The 25,978-nt window shown below is 35.7% G+C and overlaps 1 protein-coding gene across 3 annotated transcripts in view; it reads right to left on the bottom strand.

The window, feature by feature from the left end:
* Window positions 1-25,978, bottom strand: part of PIAS1 (protein inhibitor of activated STAT 1) — a 128,692-nt gene that overhangs the window by 44,385 nt on the left and 58,329 nt on the right. For all 3 annotated transcript variants that reach the window (XM_004421740.3, XM_087428590.1, XM_087428589.1), the window contains exons 3-6: window positions 9,893-9,977; window positions 9,584-9,631; window positions 6,310-6,400; window positions 5,511-5,645 (exon numbers count right to left, since the gene is read on the bottom strand). In XM_004421740.3, the coding sequence (XP_004421797.1) occupies window positions 5,511-5,645; window positions 6,310-6,400; window positions 9,584-9,631; window positions 9,893-9,977 (359 nt within the window). The remainder of the gene's footprint in view (window positions 1-5,510; window positions 5,646-6,309; window positions 6,401-9,583; window positions 9,632-9,892; window positions 9,978-25,978) is intronic.

Raw genomic sequence — 25,978 nt, 5'->3', positions numbered from 1 at the left:
TATAGTATCTCTTTTCAGTAGATGATATTATATTGTTCCTACTAACCCTTCAAGGTACTACCTAACTCCAACATTGATATATATTGCCTTACGCTGATGTTTTGTCAAATGCTTTTTTGAAAGCCTTCAAAATTGTTTATCAAATTCATAGGACATTTTCTCTGTAATTAAGATATATATAACCTACTCATTAAGTGTCCTTTACAACCAAGATCTAAATAACTTCTCTATAAAGAGTTTAATAGATGCTAAATGCAGCGATTACCCTGAGGTAGGATAAGACATTACAATACAGTTCACTTAGCTTATTTCCTTCAAGCACTGTACGAGCTCTTCTTTTATATATATATATTATTATGTTTTCTTTTTTAAAAAATTGAGCTATAATTGACATATAACATTGTGTTACTTTAAGGTGTACAACATGTTAATTTGACACATTTATATATTGCAAATGATCACCACAGCAGATTTAGCTAACACTCGCTCTTCTATTTATTTCCTTTGAAGACATATTTCTAACATTTCTCAATGGCAACTAATAATACAAATTAATCCCCAAAACAGTAAGAGCTGAATTAAAACTAGTGATTGAAAAACAGTCTACTATGTTATCTTCTGGGCTTTGGAAAAGAATAATTTTCTTTCAATCTTTTACTTCAAAAAGAAGGTCTCCAACTTGTAGATCTCACCTGGTAGATCTTCAAATCATTGAAGATACCGTCTTCTTTCTGAGGTTTGAAAGGCTTCCCCATGGAGGAGTATCTTGCCCTCTCCCCTAGTGCTGTATATCAGCAACGAACATTTCCTACCTCTCCCACAGTTCACTATAAACATCCTGGTGTTTACCACACTTCCCTAGTAGGCTATACTTTTCACACACACACAAAAACAAAACATTTTCAACACTCTTCAAAAAGGGGGACAAAAGGGGTAAAATCCAAGGTACACTACAAGTAAAACATTTAAAAGTGTTTTTAAAACCTAACCATGACTTATTAATTAGGCAAAGAAAAAAAAATATAACCTTGATAGATGTCAAAAAGGATACTGATAAGATTCAAAATCCATTTCTCACAAAGATATTCAGTAAAAGAGGAATATAGGAATACATCGTTGATATAATTAAGTTCTCTCAAAAATTAATAGCCATTATAATACTTAATGTTGTGACACTAGTATTCTCATTAACATAAGGAGTAAGTCAAGTATGTCCACTAGCACTCTCATTACTTAACATTGTTCTGAAGGTTCTAGGCAGCACAGGAGAACAAGAATAAGGAATTATGGCATAAGTATTAGGATTATCATTATTTCTATAATGATACATCTCAAACTTAAAGCTGCCTACCTGGAAATACCAAGAAACCAACTAAAAAGCTATTGGAAACAAATATGAATTCAGGTATTGAGTAAACACTCAACAATAACTAGCTTTTAAATAAACTGACAATAAATAAATACTTTAGAAAATATAATAGAAAAAAAGATCTATTTACAATAGCAATAATAATAATAAGCAACACAGTGATTAACAATATGGAAGTGGCCCGGCCTGTGGTGTAGTGGTTAAGTTTGGTGTGCTCCACTTCAGTGGCCCGGGTTTTCGGGTTCAGATCCCAGGCGCGGACCTACACCACTCATCAGCCATGCTGTGGCAGAGACCCACATACAAAATAGAGGAAGACTGGCACAGATGTTAGCTCAAGGACAACCTTCCTCAAGCAAAAAAAAAAGAGGAAGATTGGCAACAGATATTAGCTTAGCGTGAATCTTCCTCAGCAAAAAAAAGAAAGAAAGAAAGAAAATTAATAATATGGAAGATTTATAATAAGAAACCTACTAAAGTACTGAGAAACATAAAAGAAGATTTGAATAAATGGAGAAACATACAGTTCCTGGAATGGGAACATTAAATATTATAAATAAATTAATCCTCCTGAACTTATATACCAATTTAAAGCAATCTCATTCAGATTCCCAGAAAGATTCGGGGAGTAATGTAAGGAAACATGTCTCACTCTCTGTAATTACCTTTCCAACATTTCCACTCTCTTCAAAGCCCCTATTTCTTCTCTCATTCTCAGCAGACTTACCTCACTTCCTATCTCACAGACATATGAGAAGGCATCAGATCATAACTTCCTCATCTCTCCAGGAGCAATCATATACACTCATCCAATCCTTTTATTCCTCCATTAACTAAAGAAGCTGTCCCCTCCTAGCTTCCACGAGCTACCACGCAATTCCTTATTGATTATCCTTTTTTCTTCTTTCTTGTATATTTAATCTCTTCCTCTCAAGAAGATATCAGCCCTTGTGGTCTGGTGGTTAAGATTCAGTGCTCTCATTGTCGTGGCCTGGGTTTGTTTCCCAGTCCTTCTTGTTGATTGTCATACTGTGGCAGCTGCATGTTGCTGTGATGCTGAAAGCTATGCCACTGGTATTTCAAATACCAGCAGGGTCACCCATGGCAGACAGGTTTCAGAGGAGCTTCCAGACTAAGACAGATTAGGAAGAAGGACCTGGCCACCCACTTCCGAAAAATCTGGCCATGAAAACCCTATGAATAGTAGCAGAGCATTGGCTGATACAGCATCAGAAGGTGAGAGGATGGTGCAAAAAGATAGGGCAGGGCTCAGCTCTGCTGTAAACAGGGTCACTAGCAATTGGAATCAACTTGAGGACACTAACGACTCAAAAAGATACCTGCCATCATCTTTTATACATGTTAAAGACTCTCCCATTAAAACAAACAACTCACTCTCATCTCACATTTCCCTCCAGCTCACCCTTCTCTCTTTCCAAAGCCACATTTCTAAAACTCGCTATCTCCATTGCCTCACCACTGGCTCACAATCTGGCATCTCTTCCTACCATCCACCAAAACAGCTCATGCTAAAGTCACCTTCATGTTTCTAATCCAAATGGTATTTTTTTAGATTTCAACATACTTGACTTCTCAACATCTGTTAAATAATGCTCACCATTTCTTTCCTTTTTGAAACTTTTCCCCTGGGTTCTCATACTCACCCTCCATTTTGCTCTTCTCTGGAACTATATCCCCAGGTCCTCTGCAGGCTCATTCTCTTCTACCCCGTATTAAATGTTATAGTTTCTCAAGAATAACTCTTAGGCACTCTCCTCTTCCTACTGGATACATTTCCTCTAAACAACATCAGTGTTACTTGTGTGGCTCCAATAACCACCAATATGCAGATGACTCAGTTTTTCCTCTAGCCCAAACTTAACCTCTGAGCCTACATGCCCAAATTGCCTATTCAGAATGTCTCAAAGGCGTCTCAAACTCAATACCTTAGAAACTAAACTCATAATTTTCTCCATCTAGTCCTCCAACACTCCTTCCTCCAAAGCAAAACAAAACCTAAACTCAGTCCTTTTTCAGTGTTTCCTCTATCTCAGTAATGTTATCATTTACCTTGTTACTTAAGCCAGAAAACCAAGGAGTCATCCTTGACATCTCCCTTTCTCTCAGCCCCTACTTCTAATCTATCACTTAGTCCTACAGATCTACCTATTTATCTCCATCCCCACTGCCGCCATTCTAGGCTAATATAATGTCTCTCTCACTAATACTAAAGCAATAGCTTGCTCCTAAGAGGCGACCTCTCTGCATGAGTCTGGCCTCCATTCAAGCTGTTTATCACTCTGAAGAATGACCTTTTCTAAACAGAAATATGGCCCTGTAAACTTTCTACTTAAAAAGAGAACATCCTTAACATTAACATTACCTCAAAGGCCCTGCATAGTTCAGCCCTTTCTTACCTCTCCAGCCTCATCTTGTATATTGCTCTGACTCATTCTCTGCACTCTAGCCACAGTGGCTCCCTTTCAGTTTCTTGAAAAGAACTAGGTTCACAGCTGCCCCTGGACTGTTGTGCAGGTAGTTTCCTTTGACCTGTTTGCCTAACTGATTCCTTCTACCCTTCTCTCAGTTCTTGGCTCATCATTACTTCCTCAGAGAAGCCCTGCCTGACCTCTCTCTAGTTCAAAGTGCCCTTTAATATACTCTAAAATCACCAGACACCTCTCCTTTATAGTACTTACATTAAATAAGGTCACACTTTTGTGTGTGACCACCTGGCCCCTAGATCGCAGGCTCCAAAAGAGCAAGGACTTTTTTCTTGCTATGGTACTGTCAGTTTTCAGTATGATGCATGGCATATAGTAAGCATCAATAAATTTCAAATGAATTAGTGAATAGGTATGAGTTCATATGATAAAACTGCAATAATCAAAAACATTCTGAAATTGTCCCAGAAAAAGAATGCTAGACTAAGAAACAATGTAGAAAAAGTTCAGAAACACACCCAGGATAAATAAAAATCAAATATATAATAATGGTGGCTTCTGAATCAGCATTTATTTAGTTAATGGTTTTAGAACAACTGGCTGACTATTTAAAAGATGGAAATAAATCTTTCTTTCACACTACATATAAATTTACAGTGGATTAAATATTTAAAGGTAAAACAAGAAACCTTAAAAGTCTAGAAGAAAATATAAGCAAATATTTATGTAAGCTTGGGAAGGGCAGATAGACTAGGCGTGATGGGGACTGAGGGGGAAAGACTCTCAAGGAAAACTGGTTAAGATTTGGCTCTATAATAATTGAAATCTTCTACACATTAAAATTAGTCACGTAAATAAAAATAAAAGGCAAACAAATAGGAAAGAAATATTTGCAACATGTGAAAGAGGGGTAAGTCTTAATAAATAAAGAAGTCATAAATCAATAATAAGAAAAACAGCAATAGAGAAATAGATACGGATACAATTTTCAAATGTTAATAATCACAAACATAAAATAGGTTCAATGTCAGTAATAATAAAAGGAGTACTAATTAAAGCAATAAGGTGCCATTATTTACCTGTTAAATTGGTAAAGATTTTAAAGAAGATAAAACTCAGCGTATGGGTTAACAGGCACATGAATAACATTGAAAGTTAGAGAATAAATTTATACAACATCTTTTGGTAAGACATCTGTCAATGTACACAAAATTTCTTAAAATTCTGCATGCTCTTTGACTCAGCAATTCCACTTCTGGGAATTTACTCTAAGAAATTATCATGTTATGTATGCAAAGCTACAGCTACTAGGATGGTCTTCAAAATGTTCTTTGAAATAGCAATCAATCAATCAATCAATCAATCAATCAAATAAGTGCTCAACAATAGAGAATAGGCTGAATTATGGCATACTCATATTGGAATATGACGTAGCCATTTAAAATCATGAAGATGAACACAGAACGACATAGGAAGATATCTGTGATAAACTGCTGAGTGAAAGAATCAGGTTATAAAACAATGGATACTGTATGATCTCATTTTTTAAATGGGAACATGCTGAAAATTCATTGTGAGACAAAAATAAGTCCTTTTGCAATTCACTTTACAATGTCATTTACATATAAGCTCACGTAGCCATGGAGATTAACCCATCCTTATGATACAAAACTCTGGTAGAAACAAAATTTACTTACTCTTCCAATTTCTGCAGTCCAAGAAACAACAATGGTGTTTGGTACTGTTGTGGACAATCGAACAAGTGAGGTGATATTAATTGGTCGGCTGGGTCGCTTTGGTTCCACACCATTTTTAGTAGGTGGAAGATAACCCTAAGGATGAAATATAATTTATTTCTACTTATTATTTCCACAACCATTTCTACTTCCCAAAAAAAACAAAACAAAAAAACCCCTACAAACTACATACTAGAAAATATGAATATTTTCATTGAAAAGTAGAGAAGTAAATATTTACAAGAGTTTCCTGTGTGTTTCTCTAAATAATTCTATAATTTCATTATAGTAAGCCTGAGAAAAATATTGATGATAGAACTTAAAAACCTCTAAAATTTAAGAATCAGAATGAATTCATGAAGAGTTTGGATAAGAGAATAAGGAATATTTTAAAGGTGACAGTAACAGCCCTCATTCTCATCCTCTGTTTAAGGCATAGCATTCCTCAAATCTCTATTCCACCACAGGCTTCCAGATTCACATGAATACAGTTGAGGTTTTGTTGAAACAATTTCTCTCCCCAAAATCCAGTACAACACTAAACTACCACACCCAACTCCAAGTCCTAGACTTTGTCTCCATAGCTAATGTCACAGCTGTTAATTGTACATACTTGGTACAAGTGTTTCACTCAGTCACATGAATATATATCCAAAAGAAAGATGTTTTCTTAATGAAAAACTATGATTAACAACAGCTGTGATGACTTACTTGATAGCTATGTTGGCAATGCATTTAAAAAATAGCTTTTAGGACTTACTGGAAGGCTGCAAGGTTTTGTATTCACTTTCACACAAAGATTGGGTGGGAAGTGATCTTCTTGTGGACAACTGGTTTCTGATAAACAAAACCTAAACAACAAAAGACAAGTTTAATTTCCTTTGTTAAAGGATGAGCTCATTAATATTTTTGTTCAATAGCTAATCTAAAGGATGGTCAAACACCAATAACAAAAAAACTATTAAAACTAGACAATGATGAATAAGCATATTTTAACAGGTTTAAAATAAATAATTCTGTCAATGCAGAGTTTCAGTGATCACAGCTGTCAACCTGCAGTTGTTTTCATAATATTTCCAATCATCTGTTTAAGCATGTTCTGAGCAGGGGGAAAAAAAGACTCTAGAGTTGAATAAATTTAATAAATTTAAGAAATTCTGAAACAAAAAATTAAATTAAGTTTCCTTAATACAGAACTTCTCAGAGCTAGGCTAACATGCATTATAACTTTTTTAAAGTGAGATATAATATACAGTACTAATCAAACTTATTTGCCTATGGAATATTTTTTTGGTTCTCAGCAGAACATACTGTAAATACTGAAAGTCCATTCCCAGGACCAAGTTCTGCCCACTAAGCCAAGGTACTCCACTATTCCCTGAGAAATAACATCATCTGTATTATATTTACATGTACTTACAATACTATTTTAGAAACTCATGAAAGTATTTATTTCTAAATTAAATGCATAATCTTTTAGGAAAACCAAGGACAGCTACATAATTTATAAATTCTCACTCTATTCACTCTTACGTACATCAAGAAATAAATTATTAATTTACTATTTAAGCCGTCTATTCTTAATTACCTCTTATTCCCAATATATGCTGAGGCTCATTCTACCTTTACAGAATGTTCACAGCACTTTTGAGTTACATGTTAAGAAGAACCCTATCTCTGAATTCTGTGAAATATTCATCACACACAAACATCTTCCCCTCAACATCTGTGGTGCAGGGTCTTGACCTGCTGGCTGTGAAATCTGTGTGTGGAGAGGGTCCACATAATGGGACAATTTTCCATGTAAAATTTTATGAGTACATATATATGTTCATCTTTATGGGGAGACAATCTACAGCTTCCATCAGATTCTCAAAGGGATTAGGGATCCAAAAAAAGGTTAAGAATTACTGATTTACAAAGATTTTCTCGAAATATACTTAGCAAACAGATGTCAAAGCTCACAGGATCACCTCTAACCCCAGCAGAACCTTCCATTACAGGCCAGTTCTTTACACTGCAACAGTAAAAGGATGCCACAAAGTTTTTAATCAATTAGTCCAATGCAGTGATAAATTTAAAACATGGAGCTTGGCTGCCTGAAGGAAAAGAATAATTTATATGACAAGTTGACTCCTATTCAATTCCATAAAAAGTGAAAATCTAAACCACTCTAACAAAGTAAAAAGAAAAAGAAGGAATAATAGCAGAAAGTTTCTGTGAAGGAGTTCATGCGGGTGGGGAGGTGAACAGGGACCTCAATGAAAACAGACTAGAAATCTAATAGAGAAAATACTGATCCCAATTCTGACTGAAGTACTTTCATGTTTTCAATAAAGATTTATAATTAGGATAGTAGATAGGTATACACTCCCAACTTAAATAATACACTGGGATTGCAGACCTAGCAATGGGAGGTGGGGAGGGGTGGATGCCTAAGAATTACCAAATATAACATAAAATTGTTCTTTTCCATCAAGTTATGGCATAAATTTGAATTATAAACAGCTAAATCATTTCTAACCATCAAGATTCCCTTGGACTCTCTAAATTAGAAAGTTGATCCATATTAGGAAAAGAAACCTTCCTTTAGAATGTGAACCATACCTGCGCTGCTTTAAAGAATGCATGTACATTAATATAAAATACTGAGGGGAGTAACTAGATCTTTTGTTCTAGAGCTATGGTTTTCAAACTTTTAGTCTTGGGATTCTTTCTTCAAAGAAAACTAACCCAGAAGTCAAACATGCACTACTTTGGTTCAGGGTGTGTGTGTGTGTGTGTGTGGTGTGTGTGTATGTGTGTGTGTGTGTAGTAGACCCCTAAGGGTTGCCCCAAGCATCAGTCTGAAAACCAGTTTTAAAGGATAATGTCACATATCAGTATTAACAAAATGTAAATTGTTGAGGCAGAAAGTAAAAAAGACTACAGCAATATATAATTAATTAGGAAGGCATCATTTTTAGTCCTTTAATTTATTCAGTCATTATCACAGTCTGCCCCGACAGAGGATAAATTACCTTTTACATATAGGAACACCTTGGTCAGCGCCTTCCAAAACAAAGACCTCAATCTCTCCTCTCCTTTCTCACTGTTTTTATCACACTATTTTTTAAGCCTAGATCAGAGGTTTTCACATTGTTCCACGAAGCACTGAGCAAGTGCTTTAATCTCTTTTCTGACCTCCTAGTGTATTTATAATTTGTACATACAACTCAGTAACTGATTATTGAGACTAGGCTTCCTGTTTGACTTATCCTTCCCACTCTATGGGGAAAACAGCTTGTTGAAGAAAACAACTGTCTTGTAGTTCCTCTTCTATCCCTATGGCAATAGGAACAGTGTGGGGCACTTAGGTTCACACACGGATAGTCACTGAGTAAAAAGAGCAGCATAAGATGGTTTATATAAGCAAGAGAGAGAGAGATTAATGTAAAATATTTATTTCTTAGACAGAAGAAATGGGCTAAGAAGAGAAATTGATTATGGGGCAGTTGCGAATCCATGTTGGAAAATTTTCCATTCGTCTTTGCAAAACTATCAAGAAATGTCTCATGATGGAATCTAAATTAGAGAGTATTCAAATTAATGATTTAAAATATAGGGCAAAGCAAATTAGAATATTTTGGTTTTTGTTAGTCCATGAGACACTGTAGACTTAACCTAAGTACTAGTACCTTATCTACAGAAGTTCGTCACTCATGCAGATAAGGCCTATGCTTTCATAAAACTTGATATTTCTAAAGAGCTGACCACTATGATATTTAAATATATCATTAGCTGGAGCCTCGCAACCAACTGCGGGTAACCTAAATGGAGAAATGTGGTTAGATATATGGTACATGACTTGATGTATCAAAATCTAAATTGTATAAAAATTAGGATATTTCATAACAGGAAAAGTTTTTTCCTCAGCCAAACATCTGAACCCAATACTTTCAATATACTTATTGGAAATTAGGTAGATTTTTAAGAAAATCTTTAAAGAATATTAACTTTTAATCTTTGGCTATATATTGTAGTCAACACTGTACCTTAACTGGACCTGTACTGTGAAGTCACATTTGGTCCCAGAAATATCCCTAGAAAAGACAGAGTAAGAACTACAATTATTTTAAAAATATGCACATGAAAGCTGATTCAAGGACAGTTATTCCAGAAAGTTTCTCTAATTATCAGAGATATAACTGTTCTTAAGAGTAACTAACACTATAATAGTATTTTCAATACTAATATTTGCATGACACTAATACTCACCCAATAACTGTTCTAAAAAAATCACTTATTATAGACAATACTAGATTCAAAGACCAAAATGCAAGTTACACTTGAAGACAACTTACATGGAACTACTGATTTGCTGCACTTGTTGTGGGGTCAATGCAAATGCAAAACAGGTTTCTCGAAAGCGCTGACTGTTGTCTGATGCTAAAGGAGAAAAGAATTATACTTTTAATTACCTTCAAATTCATCAGTAGAGAACAGCAAAAAAACCAGAACCATTCACACGCCTTTAATTAACTGGGATGTATTCTAGATACATCCCAATTGATAACAAGGCAATTAGCGCCCTGAAAAACAAAAAAAAGTGCCAGTTGTAACATAACAGGCACAAAAATGGCTAATTCCAGAAGATGTATCAGGATTCAAATTCAGAAAATACATAATCAAAGAAACAATAATAAAAATTATCTAATCATATAAACGTTTGCATCTAAAAAGCATACTTGATATTAATTTTACTTAAAACAGAATAATATAAACCCATTTAAAGATACACAGTTTCAGAGCTAAGCAACAAACATACGCACCACGAGATCTGCACAGGTCAGATGCCATTTGGCCTTTTAGGGAAATTAAGAATTTTATCATCTCCCATCTAATTATACCATGCAAGTTCTATACAATAAATATCATATATAGTTTTTCCTATGCTTAGATGACTTCAGTTCAAAATTTGCCCGTGGTCACTATTTCAAAGAAAGAAACAGTTACAAGAAGAAAGGAAGGAAGGGAAAAGAGAGGAAGGGAGGGAGAGAAAGGGAGGTGAGGAGAGAGAAAAGAGCAAGACAGCAGGCAGGCAAGCACAGGTCAGTGTAGAGCAGGGATTCCTATAGTATGCTGCTGTGAGCAACAATAGCGCTACCGGCTTTTAATACAACTTATATTTCAAAAAACAGCGGTCAATATCCTTCTTGTTCACTAATGTTTCCTCAGGGCTTTGCACAAAGAAGCACTGAATGACTGCTTGTTGAATGAATAAAAGAATATGAAAATTAAGAAATACCAGATTAAACTATGTAAACTGTACTTTTCCAGGGTAATTTTCTAGAACAAAAAGATCACTAAAAGTTATTACCAAGAAACTCCTGGCCTGTGGGCCACTTAAACTAGTGCAGAAAACGTAGCTGAACTTGGCCATCTCTTGCTTAAACTGCGTTTGATCCTAACTGCAAGCAACACTTCCACTACAACTAGCACCAAACTGCAGTTCGTTATGCTGAAAAATCTGTCCAAATGTATCAGAAAGAGAAAAAAATGGAAAAGAGCACTGCTGATCTACAATTTCATCTCAATATAGGAATATCTTTTAAATGCTAGATTTGTGTTTCTGCTTTGTGATCTGGAAAGGTTCTTTTCTTAAGTAATCTACCCCTAAGAAATAATTACTAAACAGAAACTTATCTTAATTGTGAAGTATCAGCCTGGCAAATGGCTGATAACCAAGGACGGGAATGTAGAAAAGCAGACAGCTTCCTCTGTCAGGCAATGCAAATAATTCCTTTGCTTCTTAAAGGATATATCTTTATAAAGATTTTAGTCCAGGATTAGCCTAATTTAGCTTTCTGATTCCATTCTAAAAACAGTACTAAAATAATTTCCCAAGAACAAAAATTCATATTACTCTCATGGCAAAATTTCAGACTCATTTTAGAATATATGAGTACAGTAAGTTTTAGACATACACAGGCAGATTTAGACAGAGAAGATGTGACTAAAATAATGAGGCTGTTTCTTGTGCCACACATAGAAATCAGGTTTATTACTTAATAAAAAACCCCTATTTATACCCTCTTTTATATATAGATTGCAATGCTCATAGGATTATTACTACTTATCTGGAAAAGCATCTTTTCATACTATGTGGTTTTCAGGTTTAATTTCTGCTTTGAATGCCAGTGAATTTATACTTTTGGTCTTAGATAACAGACTATATAAAAACTTTTCTGAAAGTGAATTAAGCTATCATTATCCCTTTCAGAAAAATTCAGGCCAAATAGAATCATAAAATCTTCATACTGAAAAAGAGGTCTTACAAATCATCCAAAACAATGACCTCCGATGTTGGGGGTATGCATCTCAGGGGGTACACAAGACAATCCATAGGGATACAGGAAAAAATATCTATCTACCTATAAAATAGAAGTTTTATAAAAAGTTAAGATTTTACACAAAATCTAAAATCTAATTTATGAAAATACCTAAATTTTACATAAAATCTTAACTTTTTTAACTTCTATTTTTTGTTTTATAACATATAATATTAGTATAATAGTTTAATATATATAACAGATATATATGGCATATGCTAAATTATTTTGCTGAGAGGTGCATGTAATCAAATAAGTTGGCAGACCACTAATCTAGAGTTCAACCTTCCTTTCAATCCTTCCATTCATACTTTGTTGGAATGCTTTTAGAGATGGGTTCTCACTCTTTTAGAGTGGTCATTACTTTGTCAGGCAGAAGATGGCTGGTGATGAACAGTTTCACTGTAAGAAAGCTTGCAGCCCTATAGAGAGTAGCAAAGTTTAGTGGGAAGAAATGAGATCACACAGACCTGGATTCCAAACTGGTTTTGCCACTTACTTGCCATGTGACCTTAGATACTTATCAACTCTGAGGTTGTTTCCTCCAATATTTTAACATAAACACACACATACACACAAACCCTCAGAGGGTTATTTTGAAGAATATAAATGAGGTAAGATATTTAAAACAACCAACAATTTCCTTCTCTGTCCCCTTTCCTCCTACGCCCTTATACTGAATCAAAAAATACAATGCTGTAACTTCCACCCACTGATGTCATACAGCATGTCTAGTGACATGCTTGTATGTCATGCTTGTAGTGACAGCTTACATTGCTTGTAAGCTGACTGATGTGCCATTCTTCAAATATTTTAAACAGCATTAATGTACCCCTCTCTCTCCATCGATTCTTCCCACCGTATTTCAGGTGAGATTTCAGAATTACTCACCATCCTGATCTTTCTCCTCTGGACATACTCTAGCTTGTCACGCCCTTAAAGTAACAGCCAGAACTGGACACATTATGTCATAGCATACATTATTTGTTCAAAATACTTGCTGCCCCTCTGTACCCGCCCATGCCCAAGTGAGGATTATACTTCCAGTGCACCGACACTGGCCTTGACCAATGAAATGTGAGTGGAAGTGTACCACTTCCAGGCAGACCTTTAAGAGCTATCCTTTGGTTTCACCATCTTTCTTTCTAGTCAGCCTGGATACTAGAACGAAGAGAACAGAGTAGAGCCACAGTCAATCTGTAGCTAGTATGTAACATAAGCAAGAAATAAACCTTAGTTTTTCGCCATTAAGATTTATGTTTGCTTTTTGTAAACTGACTGAAATATTATTCCAGATGTGATGTGACTAGAATAGCATTTCTGTCAACAACTACCATCTACTATTGGTAATCCACACAACAATATTGAATAAAAGGTACCTGCTGCTTTTTCAAATTTAGAAATTGAGGTTCGAAGTAGTTATGTAACTATGAGGGCCTCATACTAGATAGGCAGAACCAGAATTGGAACTCAGATCTAACATCTCCAAAGCGCATGCTCCTCTCATAACATAGGTCTATTAGCTCTCCTTATCTAGGTGCTGTACTTCTAGTAATACAGTCTAGCATTACATTGGATCATGGAAAACAGGAAAAGAATTACCCACTAACCCCTCATCATAACTGCTTATCATTTTTACATACTTCCTTTCAGTCACTTTCATACTGAATTGTACATACAATTTGAAAGTTCACTTTAAAAAATTACCCTTGCATTTTTCAATTACAATCTCTATCACCATATTTTAATTATTGCATTGTAGTCTATCTACAAGGTATATGAAAATTTTAATTATTCCCTTGATTAGTCATTTAGGTTGTTTTTAATTTTTCATTATTTGAAACAACTCTGTGAACATCTTTGGGCTTACACGTTTATTTTTTGGAAGGAGTGGCCAGTTATTATTTTCTTTGGATCAATTCCCAGATGTGTGATTTCTGGTTCAAAAAGTATGGAGATTTTTATGAACCTTGACACATCACAAGAGTGGTTTTCAAATGGCTGTAACACTATTTACAAGACCATGAACAATTTACACATCTACTAATTGCATGCTTCTCTGGCCTGAATGGGAGTTGTTGCTAATTTAATGGGTGGATCCTGGTAACTCCTTAGTCGTTTAATTTGCATTAAGACTTTTTCCCTGTTTGTTTTTAATTTCCTATTTAGTTAACTGTCCAATCTTGTCCTATGCCCATTTTTATATCTGCATAAAGGTTTCATATATAAGAATATTAACCCTTGGAAATTTGCTGCAAATATCTCCCCCCAGTCTGCTATATTTTTTCATTTTGGCTACATTTTTGGATGATATAAAAGTTAAATTTTTACATAGTCTAATCCGTCAACCACCTCTTTTGTAAATTCTAGTTGTCCCCCTTCTTAGGTTCAATCAATACACAATTCAGTTCTTTGGCTTGTTGTTTCTGTGTAATTATTAACCCATGTGGAACTTATTTTAGTATGTGTTATTTAAAAAATCTAAATTTCTGCTGCTCCAAATTGCTTAGTTATACTAATACCATTTGTTAAATAATCCTTTCCTTTCCTATGGATACATGTGCTTTATCATTTATTAAATCCTTACATCCAACGTGTTCCATTTCCAGGCTATCTTCCCATGGGTCTTTTTTATCCTGGCTGGCACTCTATTTTTTAATTATTATACATTCATTATGTTTTAATATCTTATAGTTAGGTTTCTCTCCATCCATTCTTCTTTTTTTCAGAACTTTAACATCGACTCAAATATTTATTCATCTATATGAACTTCTGAATCCTTCTGCTATGATTTTTAAAATCCAATGGTATTTTGAGTAGAATTACAATAAACCTATGAATTATTTGGAGAGCTGACATCTTTATATCTTTACATCTTTAGTCTTCCCATCCTGGAGAATGGTACCTGTGTCCATTTATTCATATCCTCAAGGTTTTGTCATTTTCATCACATAGATTAGTTATACAGTTCCTAATAAGATTATTTTTATGCCAAATATCAATCAAGAAGAGAAAGACTGAATAAACATTCATATAATGGAATACTCTGTAACCAAAAAAAAAAAAAAAAACAGAGAAAAATCAGTAACACCGCAAGCTGGTTTCTTTTTGAAGATCAATAAAATTGTTAAACTAGCACGACTAATAAGAAAAAGGAGAGAAGACACAAATGACCAATATCAGGAATAAGAGGTGACATCACTACAGATTCTATATATTAAAAGCATATAAGGGAATAGTATGAACATCTTTATGTCAAAAATTTTGACAACTCAGAAAAAACAGACGAATTTCTTGAAAAACAAAACCTATCAAAGTACACTCAAGAAGAAACAGATAACCTGAATAGTCCTGTATCTAGCAAAGAAACTGAATTTCTAGTTAAATATCTTTCATGAAAGAAAACTCTGGGCAGGCCCAGCTGTCTTCTTGAGGGAATTCTACCAAATATTTAAGAAAGAAATAATACCAATTCTACATAAACTGTTTCAAAAAACTGAATAATTCTATCAAACATTTAAGAAAGAAGTAATACAAATTCCAGATAAACTCTTTCAAAAAAAATTAAAAAGGAGAGAATACTTCTCAACTCATTCTACGAGGCCAGTATTATTGTAGTACCAAAACAAGACAAAGACATTATAAGAAAAGAAAATTACCAACCATTACCTCTCATGAGCATAAACACAAACATTCTTAACAAAACCTTAGCAAATCAAATCCAACCATATATAAAAAGGATAACACATCATAACCAAGGGAGATTTATCCCAGGAATGCAGGCTGATTCAACATTCAAGTCCCTAGATTAACAAACTAAACAAGAAACACCACAGACGTAGTAAATACATTTGACAAAAATTCAACATCCATTCCTGATTTTAAAAAAAACCTCTCAGCAAACCAGGACTAGAAGTAAATTTCCTCAACCCAATAAAGGATTTCTACGAAAAACTTACAGCCGACATTATAATTAAAGGTGAAAGACTAAATGTTTTCCCTAAAAAATTAGGAACAAGGCAATGATATTCACTCTCATCAATTCTATTCAACAATGTACTGGAGCTTCTTGCCAGTGCAACAAGGCAAGAAAAAGAAATAAAAAGCATCAAATTGGAAAATAAGTAAAACTGTCTATCGACAGACAATACGATGATCTATGTAGAAAATCTGATACAATCTATAAAAAGCTATTAGAATAAGTGAATTTAGCAAGGTAAAGATGACATACAAAAATCTGTTATATTTCTATATACTAGCCGCAAACAATCAGAAACTGAAATTTAAAAAATACATTTACAGGGCCGGCCCAGTGATAGTGATTAAGTTTGCAAGCTCCACTTCAGTGGCCCGAGGTTTGCAGGTTTGGATCCCCGGCACAGACCTACACATCGCTGATCAAGCCATGCTGTGGCAGTGTCCCCCACATACAAAATAGAGGAAGACTGGCACAGATGTTAGCTCAGGGCCAATCTTCCTCAAGCAAAAAGAGGAAGATCGGCAACAGATGTTAGCTCAGGGCCAATCTTCCTCACCAAAAAACAAAACAAAAACCACATTTACAAGAGCATCTCCTCAAAATGAAATGCTCAGGGATAAATCTGACAAAAGAGGTGCAAGACCTGTGCACTGAAAAATGCCAAACACTGCTCAGAGAAATTAAGGACCCAAATAAATGAAGAGATATACAGTGTTCATGGATCAGAAGACTCAATGCTATTAAGGTAGCAGTTGTTTCCAAAATGTTCTATAGATTCAATGTAATCCAATCAAAATCCTAGCTAGATGGGTTTTTTTGTAGAAATTGACAAGGTGCTTCTAAAAGCACCTAGAAGAGCCAAAACAACTTTGAGAAGAAAAGAACAAAGCCAGAAGGTTAACATTAGTTGATTTCAAGACTTACTATAAAGCTACAGTAATTAAAACAATGTAATGTTGGTGTCAAAATAGAAAAAGAGGGGCCGGCCCCGTGGCTTAGCGGTTAAGTGCGTGCGCTCCGCTATTGGCGGCCAGGGTTCGGATCCCAGGCGCGCACCCACGCACCGCTTCTCCAGCCACGCTGAGGCCACGTCCCACATACAGCAACTAGAAGGATGTGCAACTATGACACACAACTATCTACTGGGGCTTTGTGGGGGGAAAAAAAAGGAGGAGGACTGGCAATAGATGTTAGCTCAGAGCTGGTCTTCCTCAGCAAAAAGAGGAGGATTAGCATGGATGTTAGCTCAGGGCTGATCTTCCTCACAAAAAAAAATAGAAAAAGAGATCTGTGGAACAGAATAGAGAATCTCAAAATATACACACACACACACACACCTGATTTTTTTGTGTGAGGAAGATTAGCGCTGAGCTGAGCTAACATCTGTTGCCCATCTTCCTCTTTTTGCTGAGGAAGACTGGCTCTGGGCTAACATCCGTGCCCGTCTTCCTCCACTTTACATGGGACGCCACCACAGCATGACTTGACAAGTGGTGCACCGGTGTGTGCCTGGGATCTGAACCCAGGGCCACTGCAGTGGAGCGTGTGCACTTAACCACTACGCCACCGGGCCGGCCCCCACACCTGATTTTTTAATATTTATTTATTTATTTATTTATTTTATTGATGTTTTAATGGTTTTTAACATTGTGAAATTTTGGGTTGTGCATTTTTGTTTGTCCATCACCATATATATGACTCCCTTCACCCCTTGTGCCCACCCCCCACGCCCACTGCCCCTGGTAACCACAGTACAGTTTTCTCTGTCCATGTGTTGGTTTATATTCCACATATGAGTGAGATCATACAGCCCACACCTGATTTTTGACAAAGGTACAAAGGCAATTTAGTTGAAAAAGAACAGTCTTTTCAATGAATGGTGCTGGAACAACTGGATACCCATATGCAGGGAGAAAAAAAAAAGGAGCCTGGAATCATTAGCATACTATGTACAAAAATTAACTCAAAATAGATCATAAGTGACATCAGGAAAAATGGTAGAGTAGGAAGCTCCAGGAGTTTGTCCCTCCTCCAAAATAACCATTAAGCTGGAAAAAAAAAGTGATCAGAATCAATGATTTCAGAACCCTGGGACCTGATCAGACACTCACAGCAACCAGGGGAGTACTTGACGAAGACAGACTGCTGAAATTTGTTAAGAGAGCCATGTGAGTGATTTAGCAACTATCCCCCATTCTTCAGCGCCACTGTAGCTGTGGGGACCGTGGCCTGCCTTCCTAGAGAGGCTGACTGTGGCAGTATGGACAGTAAGGACCTGGTTCTCCAAAAATTTGGGGTTGAGCATTTTGTCTGGTCTGGTGGTTCCCTGAGAGAGCAGAGCAGATATTTCCATTTGTTTCAATGCCCTCTCAGGCTTCAGAAGCTTTCCTAACAGGATCTATCAGAAGACTGAAAGAGATGTACACATCTTTTTTTTTATCTTGGATCCAGACATTTGCAGAAATCTGTCAGTTCACAGGCTGACTGAAGAGACAACAGAAGAGAAACTTCATAGACCACACAAAACAAGGAATACAGACTTTGCAAAAACAGTGTGGAAAATTCACTATATAAACGGACAGCTGCAGCCCTCAACAAGCAATAAAAGCAATCCCTGAGAAGAGGGAGAGTCTGACTTCCAGAGTTAGCATATTAAAATACTCACAACAGCCAGTTCTCAACAAAAAATTTACAAGGATAGACATATAGACCAATGGAATACAACTGAGCGCCCAGAAATAAACCCTCACATATATAGTCAATTGATTTTCAACAAGCATGCTAAGACCATTCAATGGAGAAGGAAGAGTCTCTTCAACAAATGGTCCTCGGAAAACTGGATTATCCACAGGCAAAAGAATGAAGTTAGACCCTTACACCTTACCTCACATAAAAAATTAACTCAAAATTGATCAAAGAGTAAACTTAAGAGCTAAAATATAAAAATCTTAGAAGAAAACAATCTTCATGATATTGGATTTTGCAATGGTTTCTTTTTTTTTTGTGAGGAAGGATCAGCCCTGAGCTAACATCCGTGCTAATCCTCTTTTTTTTTTTTTTTGCTGAGGAAGACCAGCTCCGAGCCAACATCCACCGCCAATCCTCCTCCTTTCTTTTCCCCCAAAGCCCCAGTAGATAGTTGTATGTCACAGCTGCACATCCTTCTAGTTGCTGTATGTGGGACACGGCCTCAGCATGGCTGGAGAAGCGGTGCATCAGTGCGCGCCTGGGATGCGAACCCAGGCCAGCAGTAGCGGAGCACGCGCACTTAACTGCTAAGCCATGGGGCCGGCCCCTGCAATGGTTTCTTAAATAGGACACCAACAGCCCAGGAAAAAGAAAAAATAGGTACACTGGACTTCACTAAAATTAAAAACAATTGTGCATCAAAGAACACTAAAAAGAGAGTGAAAAGACAACCCACAGAATGGGAGAAAATATTTGTAATCATATATCTGATAAGGGTTTAACATCTAGAATATATAAACAATCACTACAACTCAACAACAAAAAGACAAACAACTCAATTAAAACATGGGCAAAGAACTTGAATATATATCTATCTAAAGAATATACACAAAAGGCCAATAAGCACATGAAAAGATGCTCAACATCACTGTCATTACAGAAATGCAAATCAAAACCAGATACCACTTCATATCGACTAGGATGGTTATAATGAAAAACAAACAAAACAGAAAATAACAAGTGTTGGTGAGGATACAAAGAAATTGGAACCCCTTTTATGCTGATGGTGGAAATATTGAAGTGGTGCAAATACTGTGGAAAATAATTTGCCAGTTCCCACAAAAGTTAAACACAGAATTATCATAAGACCCAGATATTCTACTCCTAGGTAGACACTACCCCAAAGAATTCAAAGCAGAGACTCAAAAAGATACCTGTATGCCAATGTTCATAACACCTTTATTCACAATAGCCAAAAGGGAAGAAACCCAAGTGTCCACCAGCAGATGAATGGATAAACAAAATGTGGTATATCCATACAATGGAATATGTTATCCAGCCATAAAAAGAAACGAAGTTCTGATACATGCTGCAACATGGATGAACCTTGAAAACATTCTTCTAAGTGAAACAGGACAGACACAAAAGGGCAAATACTATATGATTCCACTTATACGAAATATATAGAATAGGCAAATTCATAGAGACACAAAGTAAATTAGAGATTACTAGGGGCTAGGAGGAAGGAAGAATGGGGAATTATCACTCAATAGCTAAAATGTTATTGTTTGGGGTTGTAAAAATTTTTGGAAATAGTGGTAATGGTTGCACAACCTTGTGAATGTAATTAATGCACTGAATTATACACTTTAAAATGATAAAATGGTAAATTTTATTTACATTATATATATTTAACCACAATAAAAAGATTAATAAAATAAGTCATAGACATAAATGTAAAACCTAAAACTACAAAACTTCTAGAAGAACACATAAAAGAAAATCTTTGTGTCCTTGCATTAGGCAAAGATTTCTTAAGATATGATACCAAAAGCATAATCCTTTTTTTTAATTGATGAACTGGACTTCCTCAAAATTAAGAACTTATGCTCTTGGAGAGACACTATTAAAAGAATGCAAAGAGAAGCCACAGACTTGGGAGAAAATATTTACAAATCATATATCCATTAAAGGACTTGTAGCCAGAATACATAAAGAAGCTTATAAGCCACTAATAAGAAAGCAAATAACCTAACAAAATTTAAAGTGGGCAAAAGATCTGAACAGACACTTCATCAAAGAAGATAAATACATGGATGGCAAAAAAGCACATTAAAAGATACTCAACATCCTTAGTCTGCGGGAAACGCAAATTAAAAGCACAATGAGATACAACACCTACTAGAATGTCTAAAATTTTAAAAATGACAACAGCAAGTGTTGACAAAGATACAAAGATACAGAGTGTAGAAAGCTCCTACAGTGCTGGTGGGAATGTAAAATGGCCCAACACTCTCAACAGTTTGGCAGTTGCTTAAAAAGTTAAACCTACATCTATCATATGATCCACTTATTCCATTCCTAAGGAATTTACACAAGAAAAATATAAGCATATAACTATACAGGGGTTTGAGCCCAAATTTTCATAGCAGCTTTGTTTTCAACAGCCAAAAACTGGAAACAACCCTAATGTCTATCAATAGGTAAATAAATCGTGTTATATTCATACAATGAACTACTACTCAGCAATAAAAAGGAATAAACTACAGATATACACAACAACATGGATAAATCTTAGAATATAATCTTGGTATAACAAGCCAGACCACCCTCTGCTCAAAAAAAGAGTATATGCTCCATGATACCATCACATAAAACTTTAGAAAATGAAAACTAATCTATAGTGACACAAAGCACATCCAATCTAGAGGCTGGGTGGGAATGGAAGGGGTAGGGCTAGCATGGAAGGATTACTAACGGGTTGAGGAAACTATAGGGAGTGATGAATATGTTCATTATTTTGACTGAGGGGATGATTTCACATAGTCAAAAGGTATTAAATTCTACACTTTAATTATGTGCAGTTTATGGTATGTCAAGGATAGTTCAATAAAGTTGTTTTAAAAAATAGTGTCTAAAGCAAAATGGCAAAAAAAAAAAAAAAATAGCCAGAAATTCAGAAAGAAAAGCAGAAGGAAATGGTGTCAGCAGGGAAGAGAAAATTTCAAAGTAAGTGTGGACAGTGTTAAATGCTCAGAGGTCACTTAAGATAAGAATTGAGAACTGGATTTAACAACTAGCAAGTCATAAGTGACCTCCACTGGACCTCTTTCAGTGGAATGGTAGGAGCAAAAGCCGGACTGCAGTGGGTTCAGGTGTGAATGGTTTATTAAGTCACTGATTTTAACAGTGAAATATGAGATCTTTAATGTAATTTCCTATTGTAGATATGAAAACAATTAATGTCTCAGATTTGTGAATTAATTACCATACTGTTTTGAATCATTGTAACCAATCTTGAAGGTCTCCAAAGTTCTATAATGTACAGTAATTTGAAATTTTGGTGAGACGAGAGTGTGAATATTGGCTGTTTTGGGGATATAGGATGAGTGTCCCTCAGGCAGAACCTCAGCCTCTCAATGCGACCTGAATTGTTGTATGCTTGTTGTCAGTAGCTCTCGCTGAAGGTAAAAACAGAAGTCACTCAGATTTTCACTTATCCTATGCTCCAATTTAGGAAAAAGATGAAATGCTCTAGTGGTGTTCATAATTAAGGAAACTTACAAAGGTTATGGAGGATATTTCTTGTGAATATTAAGGGCATATTGTACTCATAGGAGAAGATTTTCAACAACCACTCCCCCATAAGTATTAATTACCTATGTTTCATCTGTAAGAAAGAAAAGAAATGCCTACAATAACCAGAATATAATTACAATTCAAAATACACAAAATGTGCAGAAAGTTCAGGTTTTAAAATTTCATCTTTTTAAATATATTGTTCCATAGAGAGATGAACTAGACTAAAAAGAGAAAGAGGAATCATGTTGCAATTTACATAAACTCAAAACATTGGAAGGTAAAACCTAGATACATAAAACAAACAAGGTTATTGAGATTCTGATGATAGAAACACTGAGCTAATCTAAGTGGCTGTACTTTCAACTGCTCTAAAAATATTCGCTATTCCACCTTACCAGCAGAAAGAAAAGCTAAAAATAGTCATCTTTCTGTTATAGAATATTTCTTGCTATCTTGGGGAAAGTGAAACTAAAGTACCTATCTACAAATGTCAGCCTTAAATCTTTATGAGCTCTCGGTTTATTCAAACAAACAAAAACCTGGAGAACCACGTAATTTTCTAAAACACAGCGGCACTGGTATAGTTTCATCATTCGGCTGCTAACTATCATTAAGACAGAAGGTTGCGGAAAATTTGTTTCCTCCAATAAAAGGCATATACCCAATCATCAACAAATTTACACTGCTTTGACTAACTATCTTTAAAAGGGGAACTTTTTTAAGCAAACAATATTTAATGACAGGAGAACACAGTCATAAAATACTAAGGGGAAAAAAGACAAGATATATACTTGAAATGTACAGCATAGCAAAATTACATATATACATGCATTGAAAGATCAAACGAGGCAGCAAAAATTGATTTCTTTGTTAACTTTTAAAATTCTTCACACTGAGTATGTACTGCTTTTATAATAATTTTTTGTTTTGCATATCTTGTACAATAACCAATGTAATATCACACACACATTAAATATACAGCTGTGATGCTAGATTTTAAGAATTTTCATGGTGGCAAATATTTCACAATAAAACCTGGCTAAAGTTCTTTGGGGTATAACAGAAGTTACACGTGAATTTTTCCACTCATACAGAACAAAAATTACTAATACTGAGCAACAGGAAACAACAATTTTAACATGCGGTAACTATTGGACTTTAGCTCTATAAAATCCTTTGATTTCATTTTATCATACCCTATTGCAGGTTCCTAATAAACTCATCTTCAGTAAGCTTGACTATGCTTTTTATCATCTTTCTCCTCTAGAGTTTAACTCTACCTGTCCTATTTGTCTTTATATTATTTCTCAGATACTTTATTGAGTTAGTAGCTGGTTTCCTGATGAACTTAACTGAATGAGTCTATACAGACTTTCGGGCAACTTTAAAGCTAAAAGTATGGTAAATATTTTATCTGGTCCATCTATTCTCTTACAGCTGGCATGCTATCAGGCTATTTTAAGTCCAGTGGGGTTAAAAAACAGGAGTGGGTCAAACCAAGCCAACCAGCTATGAACCAATGTACATCCACAAGTATAATATACACATCGTTTCCCACAAAAATTGCACTGAATACTTTCCTCACTTAAAAACACACAATAAAAAAATCTTGGGCCAGCCCTGGTGGCCTAGTGGTTAAGTTCGGCACGCTCCATGGCAGCAGCCTGGGTTCGGCTCCCAGGCGCAGACTTAAACCACTTTTCTGCCAGTGGCCATGCTGTGGCAGCAGCTCACGTACAAAAAGAGGAAGATTGACAGCGGATGTTAGCTCAGGGTGAATCTTCCTCAGCAAAAAAAAAAAAAACTTTCCATTCAACAAAAATAGCTTTGTCATCATTTTAAGTGGCTACATGGTAATCTATTATATAGATGTGCCATAATTGAACCAATCTCTTACTGCTGGACATTTAGGTTATTTTCATTTTTTTCCTTCCAGAATCAACGTTTTTGATGACTCCTTTCCTCCCTTCCTAAGTGTATGTGCGTGCGTGTGTGCACACAAGCACATGCATGTATTTGTATGACCTTTATTTTCTTAGACATCCTCTTAGAAAAGGAATGGATGTGGCTCAAAAGATATACACGTTTTTAGGGCTTTTGTAAAAGTTGCCAAACTGCTTCCAGAAATGTTGTTCACTTGCATAAGTAAGTGGTATATGAGAGTTCTAGATTTCTTTGCCAACACTGGGCAGTAGATGAAAAACACCTTATTGTCTTAAGTTTGCATTTCTTTGGCTAGTCTACAACTTGACTACTTTTCTTACCCTCATTGGCTTTCTTTGTATTGTGAACCACTCTATTCTGCTCTATTAAGTCATCTTTTAATTTTTTCTTTTGATGCTTCAAAACTGAGAAACGACCATTGCTTTTAGTGACATAATGGTCACTGATGACCTAGATAACAGCAGTTTCTTTGGCATGGGGTAAATGAAAACCTACTTGGAAAGGGTTCACGAGAGAAAGGGAGGAAAGAAATTGGAGACAGTAAATAGAGACACCTCTGGCAAGGAATTTTGTGGTGAAGGAAAAGAAAATGGGGGGAGCTGGAAGGAAATGAGGAGAAAAGTAGTTTGTTTTTTAAGATGGGAAAGTTAGCATACAGTTGTTTATTAATGGGAATGATCTAGTAAAGAGGCAAAAAATTGATGGGTAGGAGAGAAAGGTAAGAATAACTAAGCAATGTCCTTGAATAAGCAAGTGAATGAGATCTAATGCACAAGTGTAAGGACTGGCCTTAGCCCAGAGACCAGAGAGCTCATCTAGGGTCACAGAAAAGACGTATATAGCCTACTGGCAGAGATGTAGCTAGGTGGGCAGGTATAAGGTACTTATGATGGTGGGAACTTTTAGAAGTTAACTTTGGTTCTATTTTCTTTCTTTCTTTTTTTTTTTGTGAGGAAGATCAGCCCTGAGCTAACATCCATGCTAATTCTCCTCTTTTTGCTGAGGAAGACCGGCTCTGAGCTAATATCTATTGCCAATCCTCCTCCTTTTTTCCCTCCCAAAGCCCCAGTAGATAGTTGTATGTCATAGCTGCACATCCTTCTAGTTGCGGGACTCGGCCTCAGCATGACCGGAGAAGCGGTGCGTTGGTGCGCACCCAGGATCCAAACCCGGGCCGCCAGTAGCAGAGCGCGCACACTTAACCGCTAAGCCAGCCCTTTGGTTCTATTTTCTTAGTGAAAAAGAAATAAAATGCAAAGTTATCAGCAAAGAGTTAAAGTGGAAGGACAGTTCATGCAAGAATAGCGAGTCATGAGAGAATAAGACATGAAATAGTCATCTAGCAAAGTGGAAGAGCGCACAGACTAGGGTGACACTGTATGATGGTGAGATAGGGTTAAGCACTCCTATCCACACACAAATTATTTCTAACAGTCTTTCATATATTAAAGATAAGTAATATGGTCATATACAATAAATATTTTCCTTTGGTTTATTTATTTCGCCATTTAATGCAATAAGGGTGTTTTTTGTGTGTGTCCTCACAACGAAATCTTGTTTTTTTTCCTTGGGGAAAATTCTCTCCTCACCTTAATATTATTTAAATATTATTTATGCATTTATTTAAATGCAACCTATATTTCCTACTGATATTGGTTTAGTTTCATTTTTAAGCATTTAAACCTTTAAACCATTTTGATATTATTCTGGTAAGTTGCAAGGTAGGAGTCTTACTTTTTAATGATTAATTAGGTACTCCTGAACAATTTAATATCTAATTCATGCCACTAATTAGAAATTTCATTTTTATGTTTTAAATTGTACTTCTACTCATTAACTGCTTATTTAGGCACCAATTCCACAGT

Source organism: Ceratotherium simum, chromosome 3 (genome assembly GCF_057802395.1).
Source record: "Ceratotherium simum simum isolate JZ-2026a chromosome 3, ASM5780239v1, whole genome shotgun sequence".
NCBI lineage: Eukaryota > Metazoa > Chordata > Mammalia > Perissodactyla > Rhinocerotidae > Ceratotherium > Ceratotherium simum.
The sequence above is the reverse complement of the archived record's forward strand: the minus strand, read 5'-3'. Positions and strand labels throughout refer to the sequence as shown.